The sequence below is a fragment of the Aedes aegypti genome, chromosome 3 (genome assembly GCF_002204515.2).
Source record: "Aedes aegypti strain LVP_AGWG chromosome 3, AaegL5.0 Primary Assembly, whole genome shotgun sequence".
In the NCBI taxonomy this organism is placed as follows: domain Eukaryota; kingdom Metazoa; phylum Arthropoda; class Insecta; order Diptera; family Culicidae; genus Aedes; species Aedes aegypti.
The window spans coordinates 248,306,177-248,325,070 of NC_035109.1; the positions used below are offsets into that span (position 1 = coordinate 248,306,177).

General features: G+C 39.7%; 1 protein-coding gene across 1 annotated transcript in view; it reads right to left on the reverse strand.

Annotated features, from left to right (window-relative positions):
* Nucleotides 1–3,237: 3,237 nt before the first annotated feature.
* The window catches only part of LOC5565213 (transmembrane and TPR repeat-containing protein 1), a 790,448-nt gene continuing 774,791 nt past the window's right edge, over nucleotides 3,238–18,894 (reverse strand). Inside the window, exons 14-15 of the mRNA XM_021851740.1 lie at nucleotides 6,568–6,844; nucleotides 3,238–6,170 (exon numbers count right to left, since the gene is read on the reverse strand). Of these exons, the coding sequence (XP_021707432.1) occupies nucleotides 5,778–6,170; nucleotides 6,568–6,844 (670 nt within the window). The 3' untranslated portion in view covers nucleotides 3,238–5,777. The remainder of the gene's footprint in view (nucleotides 6,171–6,567; nucleotides 6,845–18,894) is intronic.

Below are 18,894 nucleotides of genomic sequence, written 5' to 3' on the forward strand. Positions count from 1 at the left end.
CCTGAAAGCGATGGTCGAGCACCAAGTAAATTGGAAACGCAATGGTCTCGTTTGTGGTGAGCAATAGCATATGTATATCAGTTTTTGCAGAACTTGAGACGAAAGGCGAACAATACGTTGCTATATATTGCTGGCTATACTTTCTGAAATGCGTGCCGAGCATCTCTGTCTTGGGAAATTAGAGCGAACTAGTACTATTCGTAAGGTGTCGCCTTTCGTGGATGAAAACGGTGTAGTATGCATGGATAGTCGTATAGTCGCAGCCACGTTCGCCTCATTCGACACCCGATTTCCAATCATCTTGCCAAATGAGCATACTGTAACTGAGCTGGTTGTTGGGTGGTACCACCGGAAGTATCTTCATGGGAACGACGAAACCGTTGTGAATGAAGTAAGACAGCGATTCCACGTGCCTCATCTAAGAACGGTAATTCGCAAGGAGAAAAGAAATGTGCATGGTGCAAGTTAAAACTAGCAGCGCCAAGTTCCGCGAATGGTGCCTCTTCCAACAGCTAGATTGATGGCGTTCGAACGACCTTTTTCATACGTGGGAGTTGATTACTTCGGATCGATAGCTGTGCGTGTTATTCGAGGGAGTTGCAAAAGATGGTTAGCGTAGTTCACGTGCCTAACCGTCCGAGCTGTTCATCTAGAGATCGTGCATTCGCTTACTGTGGAGTCCTGCAAAATGGCTTTCCGCTGGTTTGCAACACGCAGCGAAGCTCCGGTAGAAATCTATAGCAACCAGGGAACCAACTTTGTCGGATCTAGTAACGAGCTGCAGCGAGAGATGTGCGTAATTGAACAACAGCTCGTCGAGACCTTAACCAATATAAATACCAGGTGGATATTCAATCCGCTCGCCGCTCCTCACATGGGCACACAGTAAGATCAGTTAAAACAGCACTTGCGGTCATGTATACTACTAGAATTCCCAATGAAGAAACGCTGGAAACGCTGGTGACAGAAGCAGTAGGAATTGTTAACTCGAGGCCTACAACATTCAGGCCTACAACAGTGTAGTCCAGACTCCAAGGACATTTGCGAATTCTACCGAAGTCGGTAGGTGCCAATGGAACCTCAGTCGCGTCATGGTGGGCAGATTTTGGCGAGAATACATACCAGAATCAGCTCGCCGTACTAAGTGGTTCAAAGAGGTGACCCCCATCTAAACGAACGACTTAGTAATCATTGTAGAGGACAACGTGCGTAACGGGTGGATTCGAGGACGGGTCACAGAAGTAATCAACGGAAGGGATGGTCGTATACATCAGGTGGTGGTGCAGACAGCCACGCAGGGGTGGTAGCGGTCAGACAGCAAAATAATAGTGACTTTAGTGACTAGAAATATGAAAAAAGTGACCAAATAGTGACGAAAAGTGATTTCATAACTACAAACATTAGTCTAAAGTATATGTTCATAAACAAAAATATGGCACTTATTATCAGAAATATTACTAAATCTACATGTTATGTAAAATTTAAAATAAATTTGCTTTACACGTATACAGAACATATCATCGAACTACGATAGATATGAAACATCAACAAGGGGCAGAGTATGCCTTGAAAAAGTCACGTAAATTTTGGGCAGGATGAATAAAAACTAGCTATTTTTTAATCCTTGTTGGGTATTTAATTCACTGCGACCAGTTAGATTGTGACCAGGGCCGTCCATTTTCAATTCATTGAAAGCATTTTCAGTCCCCAACTGACTGACTCAAGCTTCCCTTTCGATTGAAACTCTACTGTTTCGTTTCAATCCGACAAACATATCCTTTCATCGCAGCAAGCGTAGTCTTTCATTTCTTTCGTGCTGCCTGTGCGTCGCGCGTCATATATCAGAGCCTCACCGCAGCGAGCAGGTCTTTCAATCGTTAGTCTCTAACTTTAGGAGCTGATTAATTCAAATGAACAACGTGGTGGCCCGCATACTTTCTCTATCTTAATTTATTACCTAACAAGTTATATATATTACTATTGCAAAAAATAGGTAAAATCCAATTCGAAACATTTTGATAGATTTCAATGAAATCAAATGAAACGAAGTTCTTACTCTTTCATTTCACCTTTCTTGTTCGCTGCTTTCAATCAGGTAACGAAACGAATGAGTGGTGAAAGAAGAACGAAGCGACGCAGTTGTTTGGCACCATCGAGACAACGCAACCAAGCCTTCGTGTTTCTCAAAATGCTTTCGAAAATGCACAGCCCTGATTGTGACACAAAAATTAGGAATAAAGTGACATTTCAGTTTTGTTACGCCCACTTTCCACCGAAGTTTGTTATCTTGAACTTTCCCAATTAAGCCAAACTGAAGGCAATTATACGCAGTACATAGACTAGATCACGAGCAACACCTTTGCAAGGACAAGTTGGTAGAATATGTTGATCGGCATTCGGTAGAATGCGAAATGTGCTTGGATCAGGGTATAATAAAACCAGAATAGAACAATAGCCTGAAACTTCAAATCTCGGATTCCATTCAGTAGAAAAGAACTCTTGGAAGTTCCAAATTCATTAACTCCGAAGAAAGAAACTCGTGAACGCATTTATGGCAAAATAGTTAATCATTATTGGCTTATTCGCCAAAATTCATTGAAGTTTTCTGTGGAATTCCTTGAATTTAGAATTTAAAGTGGCAGAAGGAACAATGTCAGTGACAATTTATGTTAAAATTACCACTCTTTTTCCTAGGTAGCTCCGAAGCTTAGTTTTTTTTCTAGAAACACGGCAAAATTTGAATCAGGTGAATAATATGCCATAGTAATTAGAAAATGCCAGAAAAATCTAGTTATTGTTAATTATTCGAAGCATCTTAAAAATCAGGTCACAAAAAGACTAAAAACTAACTAAATTGACGCTTATATTGAGCTGTTCGTTAATCCAATCCGCATGGTTATTAAATTAATTAACTCAATACGCTGGAATCCCAGCCGAGCACGTGGATTTTTTTCATTATTTCACCCATAATTTGTCCATCTTTACCACGCGAAATGAGTTAATTAATTTAAAAATTAACACCTTTTTAAATGATTCCGAATGCTTGTTTAACCACCCTTAAGAGAACCGCCTATTTGGATTAACATACTTAATTCGCGAATGAATAACTTGCTCATTTTGTTCAAATTTGTTGTCAACCTCTTGAATTCACGGAACGAGTTCCGTTGAATTAGTGGGTTGAATTCCTGAATAAGTTTCTTAGTTGGAAAGAAGTTTAAGGCTTTTTTCCTGATAGCATGTTGTTGAAATTCATCAAAAGCTAGGCCAGCTTCTGGCTATTCGTCGTTGATAACTTCAGAAATACAACCATAAATTCAGTTAGCAGTTTTGTCAGAAATTCATGCAGGTTTTCTGTCCAACTCCTTCGAATTTACAGCCGACATTAATATTTGGAAGTTTTGAAAAAAACTATTAAAACACATTCCACACATAACCCAACGAATGGATTTCAAACGTTCTGTACAAAATTTCTTAGCAATTTTATCCTGAATCCACCCATAAAGTTAGCAAAGAATGCCTTTTTCTCGGCACTTTGATGTTCAGATCAAAATTTGTTTTATCAGAATGACAAAAATCAGTAAAACATTATTTGGGTTTAGAAGTTTATCATTGCTTCATAATCAGATTACGAAAAAAGTGACTTTAGTGACTGGTGTAGCCGCTCATAAGATCCCGAATACCCTAAACCAACACCCTACATGAATTGATTCATTTACAATAAAATGCCGCAGTTGTGCGCTAAGATCCTTATTACGTAAATTGAACAAAACCAACGATTTGAAAATTATTGGTAATGCGTAATTATAATAATAATATACCACACTCTTAAAAATAATGAAAATCACTCCGGACGTAATTCACATTATGACTGAATGACACATGATGTATGCGATGATTTGACGTAAAAATGGGTTCTGAAAGATGTATTGAAAGGAAAATGTAATTTTACTTGATGGAGGATATGAAAGCGATGCCGCTATGATTGACATTTCCCGAATCAGACACCATCGTATTTAAAATGTGACACAAATTCACGTCATTTGGCTCGCTTCTTTTATGTGCATCCAAAAGACGTAAAATCGCACGATTTTCTCGGAGTGTGCGAATAAGGACAGTCTATGATACTTTTTTTCAACGGTAGAACAATTGAAAATAAAAGTAAATTTATTTTGCGATTTTAAACACTAATTGAAAAATCTAACTCATTATCCAAGAATATCCTGTCACTATGTTGGCACATTTAGATCTAGTATCGTTCCTACAACTCTAAGTGTCAAAGAAATTGTTTCAAATTTTCAAATGTCGATGGGGTACACCTTCAAATTTGTAGCAAGCACCATCAAACCATAATTACAGCACTTTCTGAACCAAATTCTGTTCGACGCCTCCCCAAGAAAACCTTTATCAAAGGCAACCAAACTTTCCTTTCATGGCCGAAAAATTGGTCGTATCGAACACGCACGATCGTAAATTACACAGCACATGAAACGGGTAATTTAGCTCACCCTTCGGCATCATGATCCAATCCCGCAGACGAGGAAGACGTGGCCATAGCCCATAGCCAGTAAATTCAATCCATGCGGAACCTTTTATCAGCCATTTTGCTGGTCAGCTGTTTGCTCTCATTATCTCCATTTGCCCCACCACCAAAGCTAGAGCCTCAATCCGGGCTCGGTCAATACTTATCCACTTAAGCAATTCCTGTACTCGCTGACTGACGTAAAATCTCCGGCGTTTAGGCTAAATTAACTTAATTACATCGTAAATCGTTGCCTTATGTTTGCCATTTTGCTCCGGTTTTATGACCGGTCATAATAAACCATTCAGCAGCGTCTTTTCATACCCTGAAGCAAGACATCACTAGAAAAAAAAAAAAGTTTTATGCTGTTATTATCGTACACCTCCTCGTTTCCAACGCTCGTCCCCACGATTCCCAACATTTTCTTACATTTGTCGTTTCGTGACGTTTCGAACGGTAAGCGCGAAAATGATGTCTCTCGTTGTTGAACCGTAGAAAATGATGAACATTTCAACATGAACATCAAACGAATCACGGTTAAAAGCTGATTTTGCACACCCTTTCGCACAATCGATTACAAATAAATGTTTGTATATTCACAGTCTTAGATTTTGCTCTGCTTCCAGTTTCCTTCCCGCGAGCTGTTATTCCATATTCGGTTTGTCATGGTTTATCACTTGGCAATTATTGCACCGAATCCAGAGATTCAGTGCATGAGCTTAGATCGCTAGTCTACTTCTAGTTTGCTTGCTTTTGCTTTCATATCATACATTGAAATCTGTACAGATTGGGTTAGAAAAATAAACACTATTCTATGGTATTCCTCCATGACTAGCATGGCTCATGGTTTGTCGCTTGTCTCACTCGTAAGCAGTTTTTTTTCTTTTGTAGTTTCGTAGCAGTTTTAGCTATTTTAGTTTGCATCGCGTATTCCTAGAACTATCAACTAAAAGAACTAATTACAAACTAATCTTATCCACATATATCACTTACAATCGATTGAGTTTACGTTGTTACTGTACATTTGTTTTTGGCCGTTTTGTAACCAAAAAGTTGTATTAGAATGTATTTACTATTTACATGTTATTTTCGATTGAAAATCACATTACCTTGCAATATTTGGCCTCAAGCACTGCTTATCCAGAGCTTAGGCTTGTTTTACTGACCATTCATTCAATTTGTCCTTGCACTTTTCATATGTAATCACCTACTCACAACAGTTTGGCAGAATATCCGAGCGCCTCCTCTGTGCTACCGGTTATAGCTTATCCAGTAGATTGGATACCAACAGAGGAGTCAGGCCTTCCGAATTAGGTTCCAACTCCGATGAGGCACCTGTCGCCGTGGGTGGGTGCCCTTTAGACTTGTGACGAGATTTAGGCCACTTTTTATGCTTTCCTGCGGTTTTGCCGTCTTCTTGGGATGAAGATGACTTCACTCGGGATGAACTGGATGGTCTTTGCGACGACGGTGGTGTTCTTGAAGGAACTTTGCAATTTTTAAGCGATCCCGGCAGATGTTCGGACCGGTTACAGTGAGGTGCCCGTAGAATTCGTATGCTGATTTCGGAATCCACCGAAGTTGTAGACAGTTTGGCGTGGCTATGAAGTGTGGCATCCGTAGGACTGACACATCCGTCGTACGATGAACTCTGTGGGTGAAAAATAAATATAATTATTGTTAATGACCCAAATTTAAGTTATAAATGACGTAATTTTCCGTCAGATCCAATTAAATAGTAATTTTTCGAGAATTATGCTTTTTTAAGTGCAATATGTACGTGGAATATTATTTGTTTTGTACTGTGCATGAACGTTTTCCCATACTGAAAAAATATATCAAGTAATAATATGAGAGTTATCCAAAACCAAGTTGGATATATTCGGATTTGACCCATTCTCACCCCCCGACGACGATAATTTTCTCCAGTCTGCCAAAAAGCGATGAATAATAATCCAAGGAAAATGTAGCTCTGTTAACAGCTCTTATCTGCATTGCTGTGCACAACCAATAGACCGAAAAATATCGACGTTCGAATTTAAACTTACGCAATCCACACTGCTTCCTTCGGCAACGACCGACGACGTCAGTCCGCTCCCACTACTTTGGCGGCTTCCTTGCGACATACTTCGAGTGCTTGCGCTGCTTGGCCCGGTGGTGCTGCTTCCAACGTCGCCTCCGGTAGCACCATTCCCGCCAACGTCGCTTCCGGCATCGTAGATCATGGCCCGGTTCCGGAGCTCGTGCTTCAGGCTCCAATCACGAAGATAGATCTCGGTCTGTATCGGAATGCCACCGTTCGATAAGCGCACTATAAATTGCCATCTGCATTCGGTACAGCGATTGCCATTGCGGAAGAAAAGATGAGAAGATGGGAATACAGATTTATTGGTTAGAAAATGTGATTTTTTTTTTCTGTTTTGGGGTAGGTATGTTTACAGTGATCAGCAGAAAAATGTGTTTTAGCAGGTTTACGAATAGTGTTTTGATTTCTTTTCTGATTGAGCTATACTAACTCAAAAACCAATAACAATGAGAATATGTTATTTAAACACGAAAAATGTGTGATTGATTAACAATATTAAGTATATCATACATTATAGTATAGTTCACACCCAAAGCAAAAAATATATCGATGTTATTTTAATCAGTCACTGTTATACGGATTTTATACACAAAAGTTATGGCGAGCAGCGTACGTTTGATTGTATGCTTGCCAGCACGTGCATGATCAATCGAGGTTCCTCTTAGCAGTGTATGATAACTGTGTTTACTTATTACAGATCAAAACTTTTAGTGTATATAGTGGGTAAAGCTTCACCAACGTATAACACTTTACGGTTAGAAATTCTGTCAAAAGAAATTTGTTTTTCAAACGCATTCACTTCCATGCTGACAACTGCTGACTGCTGCTCCATGACAACATTATAACTGCTTGCAGGTATGAACTATCGAAATTTCATTATAAACATGTTTTTGATTTGACGTTTGCTCCAATGTCTCAACATGGGATATTCTATGTAATTGATTAGTTGGATACCAGGATTCCAGAATTTCTTGGAAATTAGGAATCCTCCGTGGAATTTTATTCCTGCCTTAGCAACAACTAGTTTATATCAGTACGGCAAACAAAATCACGGACCTGTTAATTTGTGTGAAAATCAAAAGTTTGTGCTTCAGACACACATTTGATCTTCTGGTATTAATTGCTTAAATACCCTCAATGTATTTTTTTTTATTTCTTCATTGCAGTCTCCACATCTCGATGTTCTACATCTCAATATCTCTCCCTATGTCGATGATTTGTTCGGTCCCTTCATTCTGCATACTTTTTCACACTCCATATCTCGATATCCTCCTTAACTCGATATCTTCCTATGTCGATGTGATTTTCATTCCCGATTTTTTCTCCGTATGTCGATATGGCCATTATCAAAGTTTACTAGACTAGATTTTAGGCATTCGAAACAATTGGCAAAGACGAAATGACGTCTGTTTGTTTTCAATTTTCCTAGTAACGGAATGATTTTCAATCTAGTTTTCATTAAAAATTTGTTCTATGCCTCGATCTCTCCCTATCTCGATGGTCTCTTCGATATCGAGATGTGAAGAGGCGATTGTAGTATCATTTCAAACATTACATTCATTTATAATATCTAGGTGTTCTGTGTTATTAGACAACACTATCATACTTATTTGGTAAAACAAATTTAAGATGTCATTAACCTTTTGTTAACAACATGTTACACACTTAGATTAAATTACTGGGGTCGGTAAAATTTTACTGGGTTTTGGAACTACCGAAAAAGCCAGTAAAATGAAAACTTATTTTTACCAAATAGATTGAGTGTGTACATTTCATTTGCCGTAGCAGTACAGTTTTTTTTACTGGTGAGTTAATTTCACCTGCTTATAAGAGAAAAAAAAACACGTTTTTAATTTACTTAACCAAACTTAACCTAAATATATAACGCTTTAAGGTGAAGATGAATCGAAACCGAACCTCAAATTTTCAAGAGCACAAATTTGGAGAACCAAACATTTATTTAAGCTGAAAACTTAATCGATTGGTCACTAGCTGGTGGTGACCAATCGATTAAGTTTTCAGCTTAATGGTGTAGCGGCCATATGGCGGCTAGGAGTCTGCTACCTGATTCCAGACTGGTTTCTTAAACGAGTGACTTATGCGCCACCTCCTAGGAGGACCACCCGTCGTGTTCTATGTTGCCCGGCTAGATACTGACCGAAGAGTCAGCTCCCAAATGCTCAACAATACGCGGGAACAAGTAAGCAGACTCGTTATCCAAATTTGCCTCGAAGGAATCTCCTATTTCGACAACTAAAGCCCCACGAACATAACCAAAAGATTCCACCAAACAACCAAACTCCCAAAACTCGACCTAATCCTATGTATCATCACTGGCAGAGATATCGCACCCACTCAAGCCCATTCCGTTTTAGAAGACGGATTATTCAACAGACAACGGAATTAACCAGGACCAACGAAACGTGAAAAGGACTTTGAACTTTCTTAATCATACTAACTAACACGAAATTTCCATTAACACAAGGACTTTCTGTACGACGTATATTTGAACAATAATATGATAACCTAGGTTCCCATGTCGGTCACGCCGACGGCCTTTCTTCTACAATCCCCTTTGAACTTCTGGCCCTAACTTGTGCGGATTTCTGAATCAACTTCTCTGAGTCCATGGACTTGAACACACGACTCTATTTGGTATCTTCTGTTGCAGTGTTGGTTGTGACTGAGTGCTTAAAAAATAGGAACTATAATTCTTTGACCTGAATTAATGAGATCAAACAGGAATCCAAAATAAACTGAACAACACCGAAGTTAAAAAATTTAAAGTATTCATCAGAGAATCAGACCAGAAATTTCTCTAAGGATATTTTCAAGATTGTTTTTATTATAATCGTTTTAGCATCACCAAAAGCATAAGGGCTTTCATAACTGTTTTTCTACTCAAGAAATTTCATCAAAAATAAATTCATACGTTTCTACCAACATTTATTCAGGATTAGTTAAGTGATTCTTCTGCGGATTTCCTAAGACATTCATACAGGAATTCCGTTTCAAGACAGTCCTGAATTCAATTTTCGACACATTCCAAAGTTCTTCAGGATTGCATCCAGAGATTTGCTATTCGTCCAAGAATTAAAGGTTATTTCAAAAATTCAACCAATAATTTCTCTCGAGATGTACCATGTACTTCCAACAAAATTTTCTTTATGATTATCCAGGAATTTCTCAATAATAACTAAAGAGATTACTTTAGATATTATTTTTTATATTCTTTCAGAGATTCCTCCAGATATGTTTTAAGAAATTTGCCAAAAACTTTTCAAATAATTCATGCAAGAATTCTTGGTCAGATGTCTCCAGAAAACTGTAAACATTTTTTAGAAATTATTGAAGTTATCTTCATGATATATTCTTAAATTAGGTATATTTTAAAGTAGCTTTTGTAGCAACTCCGGGTGATCTTCTTAGGTGTAAGAATAGGACGGTTTCAAATTTAAAAAAAGTTGACCCAAAGACGAAGTAGGTTTATATGGAAATTAGTATGGAAAATTTTTGGAAAATGTTCCAAATATGTTGATACGGGAATTGAAGACAAACTTATCGTCCTGTAGGGAAAGCTCAGTTTTGTCATCATTACTGATAAAATATGCCTGATGTTAAGAAGTACCTAGTTCGAGATCACTCACTTTCATTTTTACTGACTCGATTTGAAAATAAACATTGACATGATATTACGGATTAAACCAGCCACCGGTGTTTTGAAAAACCTGAATGTCGTAGACACAAAAGTCAATTTGAACAAATTGAGATGAAAAATTGTGAAAAATAATCGTTCTGGTGGGCTTCGATCCCACGACTCCCAATACGCTAGACTGGGCGCGTTAAACAACTACGCCACAGAACGGGTAACGATTATGCAGCGCAATCAGCCAAAAATGGAATCCGACTGAACTTTTTTTTAGTTCTCTGAAAGCTTTGTTCTTATGAAAAAAACAAGCAAGTCATTATCACCTATGATCTCTTCAGTTTGTATAGTGCTTAGTAGAGCTTTCTTGACGGCTTCGTACGAACGTTCAGTTTTGTCATCATTACTAAAAAATGTATGCCTGATGTTAAGCAGTAGTTCGAGATCACTCACCTTCACTTTTCCTTGCTCGATTTGAAAAGATACATTGATTCCCCTAATGGAGTTCAAGCCTTCCTACCTCAATCTATCAAATTCGAGATTTCCGACCACGATTAACGGCACCCTTTGCTATTTTACTTGAGAGAGAAACTGGGCTTAATACTACACTTTGGGCGGTTTCGATATAGACTGGCGGCTAAAAATGTTTTGCCATATCATATTTATGAGTTTTGTGATACAAATATGTTGTCTTGTTTTAAAAAGGGCGTGTTTTGGACACCAACTTCTGAGCAGGACTTATAGCGAAAAAATGAGTTTTGTTACTAAAATTGCATAAAGGCCACTTATCGTAGTAACCCGCGCGTAGGTACGGATGTCAAAAATTTTCGCTCGCTTTATTTTTTTCTGCTGATTTTGATAATTTAGTGAATTTAGGCCGATTGTGATTCGGAAAGTAAATACAGGTATGTTCCGTTTTTATCACGTTCCGATTTTGTCATGCTCCGATTTTGTCACGTTCCGATTTCGTCAACAAATTATTCCGTTTTTATCAACACACAAAAATTGATATTTTTTATTTTCAAAATGTTTAGAATATAAACTAAATATTTATTTTGAAGCAATTTAAATGCTTTTCAATAGCTTTAGAGCTGAATTTTCAACAATATGTTAATGTTGAGCACCTGCGATACATGGTAGGTGTCAAGTCAAATACGATTCAATAACGTTTTACTCCTTCCTATCCACTAATCAATTGGAGTATTCAAACTAAGGATGGTATGTTGGACAAAATTGATCCATCCGTCAACAATCGAGAGTTGCTTTGGCCATGTCCTAGCAACAATTAGAATTTGTGATTAGTTGAATACGTACTTATTGCAGAGAACTCTCCTCTTTGTTATATAGCATGGCATCAAAGAATTTCCTATATAAATTTGATAGACATAGGGGCTGTCCATTAATTACGTAAAACAGTTTTGGCAGTTTTCGACCAACCCCTATCCTCCCCCTATAGTATGTTTTTTGTATGAGAATAAAAAATAACTCATATGGCACGTCAGATATCTCGGTCATTGATAAGATCTTGTTTCAAGGGGTAGGGGAAGAGGTCCAGCAAAACAATCTTTAGATCCTTCATATAATAAGTTTGCATCGAGGAAGATAGTAAAGTGCTGAAATGTCTGACAATTTGAGAAACTATAGATACTTGACGTTTCCACGTCACGCACGTTGTCATCCCAAACTTGGTGGGCTCTTGATCTTTGAGCAGACATGAACCCCTTCCTGACATGGAGACTAAAAGATTAATTAGGAGTTTTATACCAACAGCCATACGCTTATTCGTAATATTTTGTAAAAGAGTTTCTTACAAAAAAAAAGTTCTTATTTGGTGATGCTTGATCTAGAGTTTGTACACTTAAGTGTTGATGAACTCCTATATAAATAAAAATGGAAATGTCTGTCGTTTTATATGGGGGATTGCAGGCAATTTTTCAGCAGCCTACTTGATGGCTAAACGAAGTTTGACGGGACCACTAGTATTTAATATTGTTTAACAAATGAGAAAACCCAGTTTTAGCTTAAGTATTAACGTTTAACAGACAAAAATTTGAAGAATATAATATTTTCCGTTGTGGCCTTCCATAGCCGAGTGGTAAGAGTCCACGGCTACAAAGCAAAGCCATGCTGATGGTATCTGGTTCGATTCCCGGTCGGTCCAGTATTATTTCGTAATGGAAATTTCCTTGACTTCCCTAGGCATAGAGTATAATCGTACCTGTCACACGATATACGAATGCGAAAATGGCAAACTTTGGCAAAGAAAGCTCTCAGTGAATAACTGTGGAAGTGCTACTACCGGCTGCTTGGTCGTTCATAGAAGTTAATATTCAATGTTATCTTCTTTTCCAAGCAGCCTAGATAGCCGTGTAGTGTCGGTAGTGGTTGTCTCAACTGGCTAAGAATAACACTACGGATTGCCTGATCCTGTAGTAAAAATCTACTAATCAGGTAACCCCAATCTCAAGGTGTGATGCGACCCGTGCTGATGGATGAATGGTTGAGGGGGTTTAAAATATGCTCAATCGCTAACGGAGCCTGGAGAGCACCAGGGCGAACTCTCCAGTATGTAGCTCTTACTGCATTAGGGCGGGGCAATGATGCAGCGGACCGTCTTTCCCCAGCGACTCGTGGGACCAAAAATGAGTGCAAATAAGCAAACCAAAATAAAAGGTGTCGACTGCCTCCCTCAGTTCGAAAAAGGCCTCTCCCAGTCGGACGAAACGGAAACAGAGAATGCTTTTGGTAAGCTTGGACTGACCGAAGATGAGCTTCTCAGTAGTTCGCATGAAAACATGAAAACCGACCTCCCTCTGACACTCCCGAACGACCCAGGACTCCATCCTTCGGTTGAACCAATGGACGACGAAGAGGATGGAATTACAGTCACAATAAACTTGACAGGATCGCAGCCATCAATCACAGGATCGAACGTCACCTCGGGTCCTATTGATGGGAAGACCGATCAACATCCAACAGATGACGCGAACAAACAAAAACCTACTGGCACCAAAAAGATCACTCGGAGCCAAAGGAAGCAGCTAAAAGCACTCCGACAAAGTGGCTTAAGCCGCCCTGAGGCCCTATCCAGAATCACGGGGGGTGAGGCTATGGTGTCAACTCCTTCGAAACGCACTCGGCAGGACCTTGACAAGTCTACAAATGCTGAAGAAGAACATAAGCAGAAACGGATGAAACAACACCTGAATCCGAGAAAGCGCGTTGGGCAACAGGAAACCAACAGCTCAACAGCCTCGACGATCAACAAACCCCCACCAGAAGATAAAAAACAGACTAGTCTAAGCTACGGTGGAATTACCAGTCGCAGGAGAGTCGGAATAATCCCAAAAGACTTCCCCACGACCCAACTTTCAACGACTCAGCTGGACGTTCTCCAGGAGGCACTGCTGCTTCGGATTGAACAACAACGGAACGCGACAATGAAGCCCAAGTTCTCTAACCTTATCTACAAGTCTGGCCATATGGTTCTTATTTGTAAGGATCAGGAGACTGCGGAATGGGTAAAGGAGATAACACCTGCATTAAATCCCCTGGAAGGCGTTGAGTTGGTTGCAATGGATGAGGATAAGATTCAACGTCCAGAACTGATTCGAGCCTTCTTCCCTCAAAGCGCACAATACACCGATGATCGTATCAAAGCTCTCATCGAGAGTCAGAACGATCTGATTACCAACAACTGGCGTGTCATGCAACGGCTCACTCCTAACAACAAGCATGTGGTGTGGGTCTTTAATGTAGATGGACCGTCCATGGAAAAACTCATTCAATCCAAGTTCATCCTCAACTACCGCTTTGGAGAAATACAGTTGAGGAAAGTAAAGAGCACAACCCCAAACTCCAATGACAATCCAACTGGACAGCCGACCCAAGAGAAATCTGAGGAGGCCTCTAGTAGCATCCCACAACCAACTCCCACCATACAGGCTAGCTTGTCTTCCTCTGATGGAAAAGATGCATGTTTGATCTCACTTCCTGGCCCAAGCGGTGTCACATCAATGGCTCCCAATAAGGGCAGTGGAAATGTCAAAAGTGTAAAATTGACCACAGGGGATAAGCCAGCAGGCCTAGGTAAGGGAAAGGACATAAACCAAAATCTAAGACATCCCCCAAAATCAAAAGTTGATGATCCGCAACATCCAAAGAAGGACGGCAAACGTCCGGAAAATGCGGAATGCCTCAGCAATGATTAAAATCCTCCAAGTGAATCTCCATCATGCTCAGTGCGCAACAGATGTGCTTTGCAGGAGATTCACAAAAGAACACCTTTCCGTGGCACTGATTCAAGAGCCATGGGTCAACAAAACTCGAATACAAGGTATTCAACTAAACTCGTATAGGTTGGTATATGATGACAGCCAGCTCTCTCCCAGAGCAGCTATTCTAATACGCAATGATACTAAATGTTTTCCAATTACAGAATTCATCAAAAGGGACATCGTGGCGGTCAGGATGGAGGTTTCTACTGCTAGGGGCAGTACTGAGATCATTATGGTTTCAGCGTATTTCCCTGGCGACGCAGAAGACATTCCTCCTCCAGAGATGGCTGCTCTTGTCTCTTACAGTCAAAAACACAACATCCCCTTCGTCATCGGTTGTGACGCCAATGCTCATCACCTTGTATGGGGAAGTACAAACTCAAATATCAGAGGTGAGCATCTTTTGCAGTTTCTTTCCTCCAAAAATATTGACATATGCAATGTCGGTGATAAGCCTACATTTGAAAACATTTTACGACAAGAAGTCCTTGATCTGACTTTATGCAGTCAATCCATCTCGGATAAAATAAAAAACTGGCATGTTTCTAATGAAATATCTATGTCAGACCATAAACATATAGTCTTCGAGTGGGAAGGGGGTCTAATGATTCAAAAGTCGTTTAAAGATCCCAAGAAAACTGATTGGGAAACCTACTCAGCTATTCTCCGTTCTGAAGACTATATAATAGAGCCGAATATTCAGACTATTATACAGTTAGAAGCAGCTTCGGATTCTATTAAAAACAAAATTCTAAATGCTTATCAAGAGAGCTGTCCGATCAAAACAGTAAGTTCGAACAGAGATGTTCCATGGTGGAATTTTAACCTTGATAAACTCAGAAAAACTGCTCGGAAGGAATTCAACCGAGCCAAACGCACTTCTGATTGGAGTCTATACCGAAAGGCTCTGACAGAGTATAACAAAGAAATGAGACGAGCAAAACGGAAATCATGGGTTCTCATGTGTGAAAGCATTGAGAAAACTCCCGTAGCTGCTCGACTTCATAAAACTCTTTCGAAGGATCACTCCAATGGTTTGGGAAGTCTTCAAAGGACTGACGGTTCACTCACTGTGGAACCTCGTGAAACACTGAGTGAAATGCTAAGAGTTCACTTTCCTGATTCAATCCCACAAACGAGTCTAAATGCTGAAGGTGCCAGACTTGACGTCTCAGTTCCACACGGGTTCCTATCAGGGGACTCAGGAGCAAAAAGGGACGCAATAAAGGTTGCCAAAGAAGCTTTTACTCGCGATAGGGTTGTTAGGGCAGTGAGATCTTTCGAGCCATTCAAATCTGCTGGCATGGATGGAATCTTCCCAGCGCTTATCCAAAAAGAGGAAGAGACACTGATTCCACACATGGTAGAGATTTTTAAGGCAAGTTTAGTTCTGGGACACATTCCAAATGATTGGCGTCAAGCTCGAGTTGTCTTTATTCCAAAATCAGGAAAAAAGGACAAAACCAACCCTAAAGCATTCCGACCGATAAGCCTATCCTCGGTAATGCTTAAAATCATGGAGAAGGTATTATGCGAGTATATAGATTCTAAATTTATGAAAACTATGCCTCTTTCTAAATCCCAATTTGCTTATCAAAGCGGAAAATCAACGGTCTCAGCACTGCACACGCTAGTGAACAAGATCGAGAAAACCTTTAATGCAAAAGAAATCGCTCTTATAGCATTTCTTGATATTGAGGGCGCGTTCGATAACGCTTCTTATTCGTCTATAGGTTCGGCAATGTTGAGGAGAAACTTCGACCCATGCATTGCAACCTGGGTACATGCTATGCTAGCAAATCGACAGATCTCATCTGAGCTGAGTGATTCGCGCATTACTGTAATGGCTACAAGGGGATGCCCTCAAGGGGGAGTACTCTCTCCCTTATTGTGGTCATTAGTAGTGGACGAACTGCTAGATAGCTTAGAAAGAAGGGGTTTTGAAGTTGTTGGATACGCAGATGACGTAGTCATTATTGTACGAGGCAAATTTGACAGCGTTATTTCATCAAGGATGCAAATTGCTCTCAATCACACACTCTCCTGGTGTCAAAAAGAGAAACTAGGAATAAACCCTTCAAAAACAACAATTGTACCGTTCACAAAAAGACGAAAGGTACAACTCCACCCTCTTTTCTTGAACCAAATACAATTAGTTTACTCAAATGAGGTCAAGTATCTTGGCATCACACTTGACGCAAAACTAAATTGGAACACCCATCTTCAAACAATCACAAATAAAGGTCTCAATTCACTCTGGGTTTGCTCAAAGACCTGTGGTAAAACATGGGGTCTAAAACCCAGTATGATCATGTGGATCTATAAAACAATCGTTCGGCCTAGAATATCCTATGCGTCCCTTGTTTGGTGGCCTAAGACAAAGGAAGCTACGGCTAGAGCTAAGCTGAACAAAATTCAACGTACTGCCTGTATTGCCATAACCGGTGCAGTTCGTAGTACCCCCTCGTTTGCCCTAGATGCTATACTCAATCTGCCCCGGCTGGATCAATTCATAAAGCTGGATGCTGAGAAAAGTGCTCTTCGGCTAAAACGATCAACAGTCTTACTGTCAGGGGACTTAACAGGTCACCTCAGTATATTAAACGAATTTTCGATAAATCCTATTGTTGAAAAATGTAGTGACTGGATGGAAAAAGTGGTAAACTATGACTCGCCATTCACGGTGGTCTTTCCTTCTCGTGAGGAATGGGAAGGAGGTGGACCCACCATTTCACCGGGATCTATTAAATTCTACACAGATGGTTCAAAAATGAATAATTTGACAGGGTCTGGAGTATACGGACCGAAAACCAAAATCTCTGTCTCTCTTGGACAGTGGCCTACAGTATTTCAAGCAGAAGTCTATGCAATCAAGGAATGTGCGCAGCTGTGTCTGAAAAGAAATTACAGACATGCCACCATCTGTATTTTCTCTGATAGTCAAGCAGCGCTTCAATCTTTGAAGGCTTTCACTTGTAACTCAAAACTTGTGTGGGAATGCATTCTTGCACTGAAATCCCTAGCTGAACGCAATCGAGTTAAACTATATTGGATCCCAGGACATACGGGTCTAGAGGGTAACGAAATTGCCGATCAGCTAGCAAGGAATGGATCAACCAATATGTTCATTGGTCCAGAGCCATTCCTTGGCATTTCAAACTCTGCACTAAACACGGAATTGAACAACTGGTTGTTCGGTCAAATTCAATCAAATTGGAATACAGTTTCCAATGCGAATCAGTCCAAAAGGTTCGTAACAATAAACACGACACAAACACAAAAACTTATAGGTCTCAACAAAAGGGATCTCAGAACATACATCGGTCTAATAACTGGTCACTGCCCAAGCAGATACCACTTATACAAGATCGGTGTCGTCCAAAACACAAATTGCCGTTTCTGTGACGAGACGGACGAAACCTCACAACACCTTCTCTGCTCTTGCAGTGCACACATCCATCGTAGGTTCAAAATATTTGGCAAGCACTACTTACAGCCAGCTGATATTTGGAACGCATCCCCCAGGGAGGTGGTTAGCTTTATTAGGCTGATCACGCCAGATTGGGGGAACTACAACACTGCAACCTAGGACTTCTGCCCATCAATGGCAGATGGTTCAAAGTTCAGTCAAATGCGCAAAGTATTCCGGAGGCACATTTGCTACTGGAAAACATTGTGTACATAGAGTAATAGGGTATATCACAATAGTCCTAAAAAATGGACGCAGTGATCCCACACCCGACAGAAGAAGATAAGTGCTTATAAGAAGCTAAGCTGAGGAGCAGGCTCTGTCCCAGTGAGGACGTTAATGCCAAGAAGAAGAATAATATTTTTTGTTGAAAATTCATGTTTTGGGTAGTTTTTATTAAACAACTAAGTCAAAACTATTTTTAAATCAACTTGTTGTACTCACAGTTGAAAAACTACAAAATTTGCTGCAAAAAGATTTAGAATCGGTCAAGTTTTCATGAAGTTATGATCAAACAAAAATTATTGTTAAAGTAAAAAGAGGAAAAATTTGGAGAAAACTGCTTTTAACTAAGCCTAGTTTTGATTTTAGACAAATATGGTATGCTACAAACTTTCAACAAATTTAATTTGGAAGAGAATGATGCTAAGAGCTTCAACATTGGTTAACAAACAACAAAGTTATGAAGACTTCACTAAACTGTCCATAACTGCATATTTGTCACATTCGACATTATTGACAATTTCGAGTTAATACCGGGGAGAGTCATCAAATGACAAATACTTTCGATCAACTTACTAAAATCTGTGAGATTGTTCTAGAAAATTCGAAAAAAAAATACCAAGTTGTTTTGTCACATTGGCAATTGTAACCGCATAACAGTCACATTGAGATTAT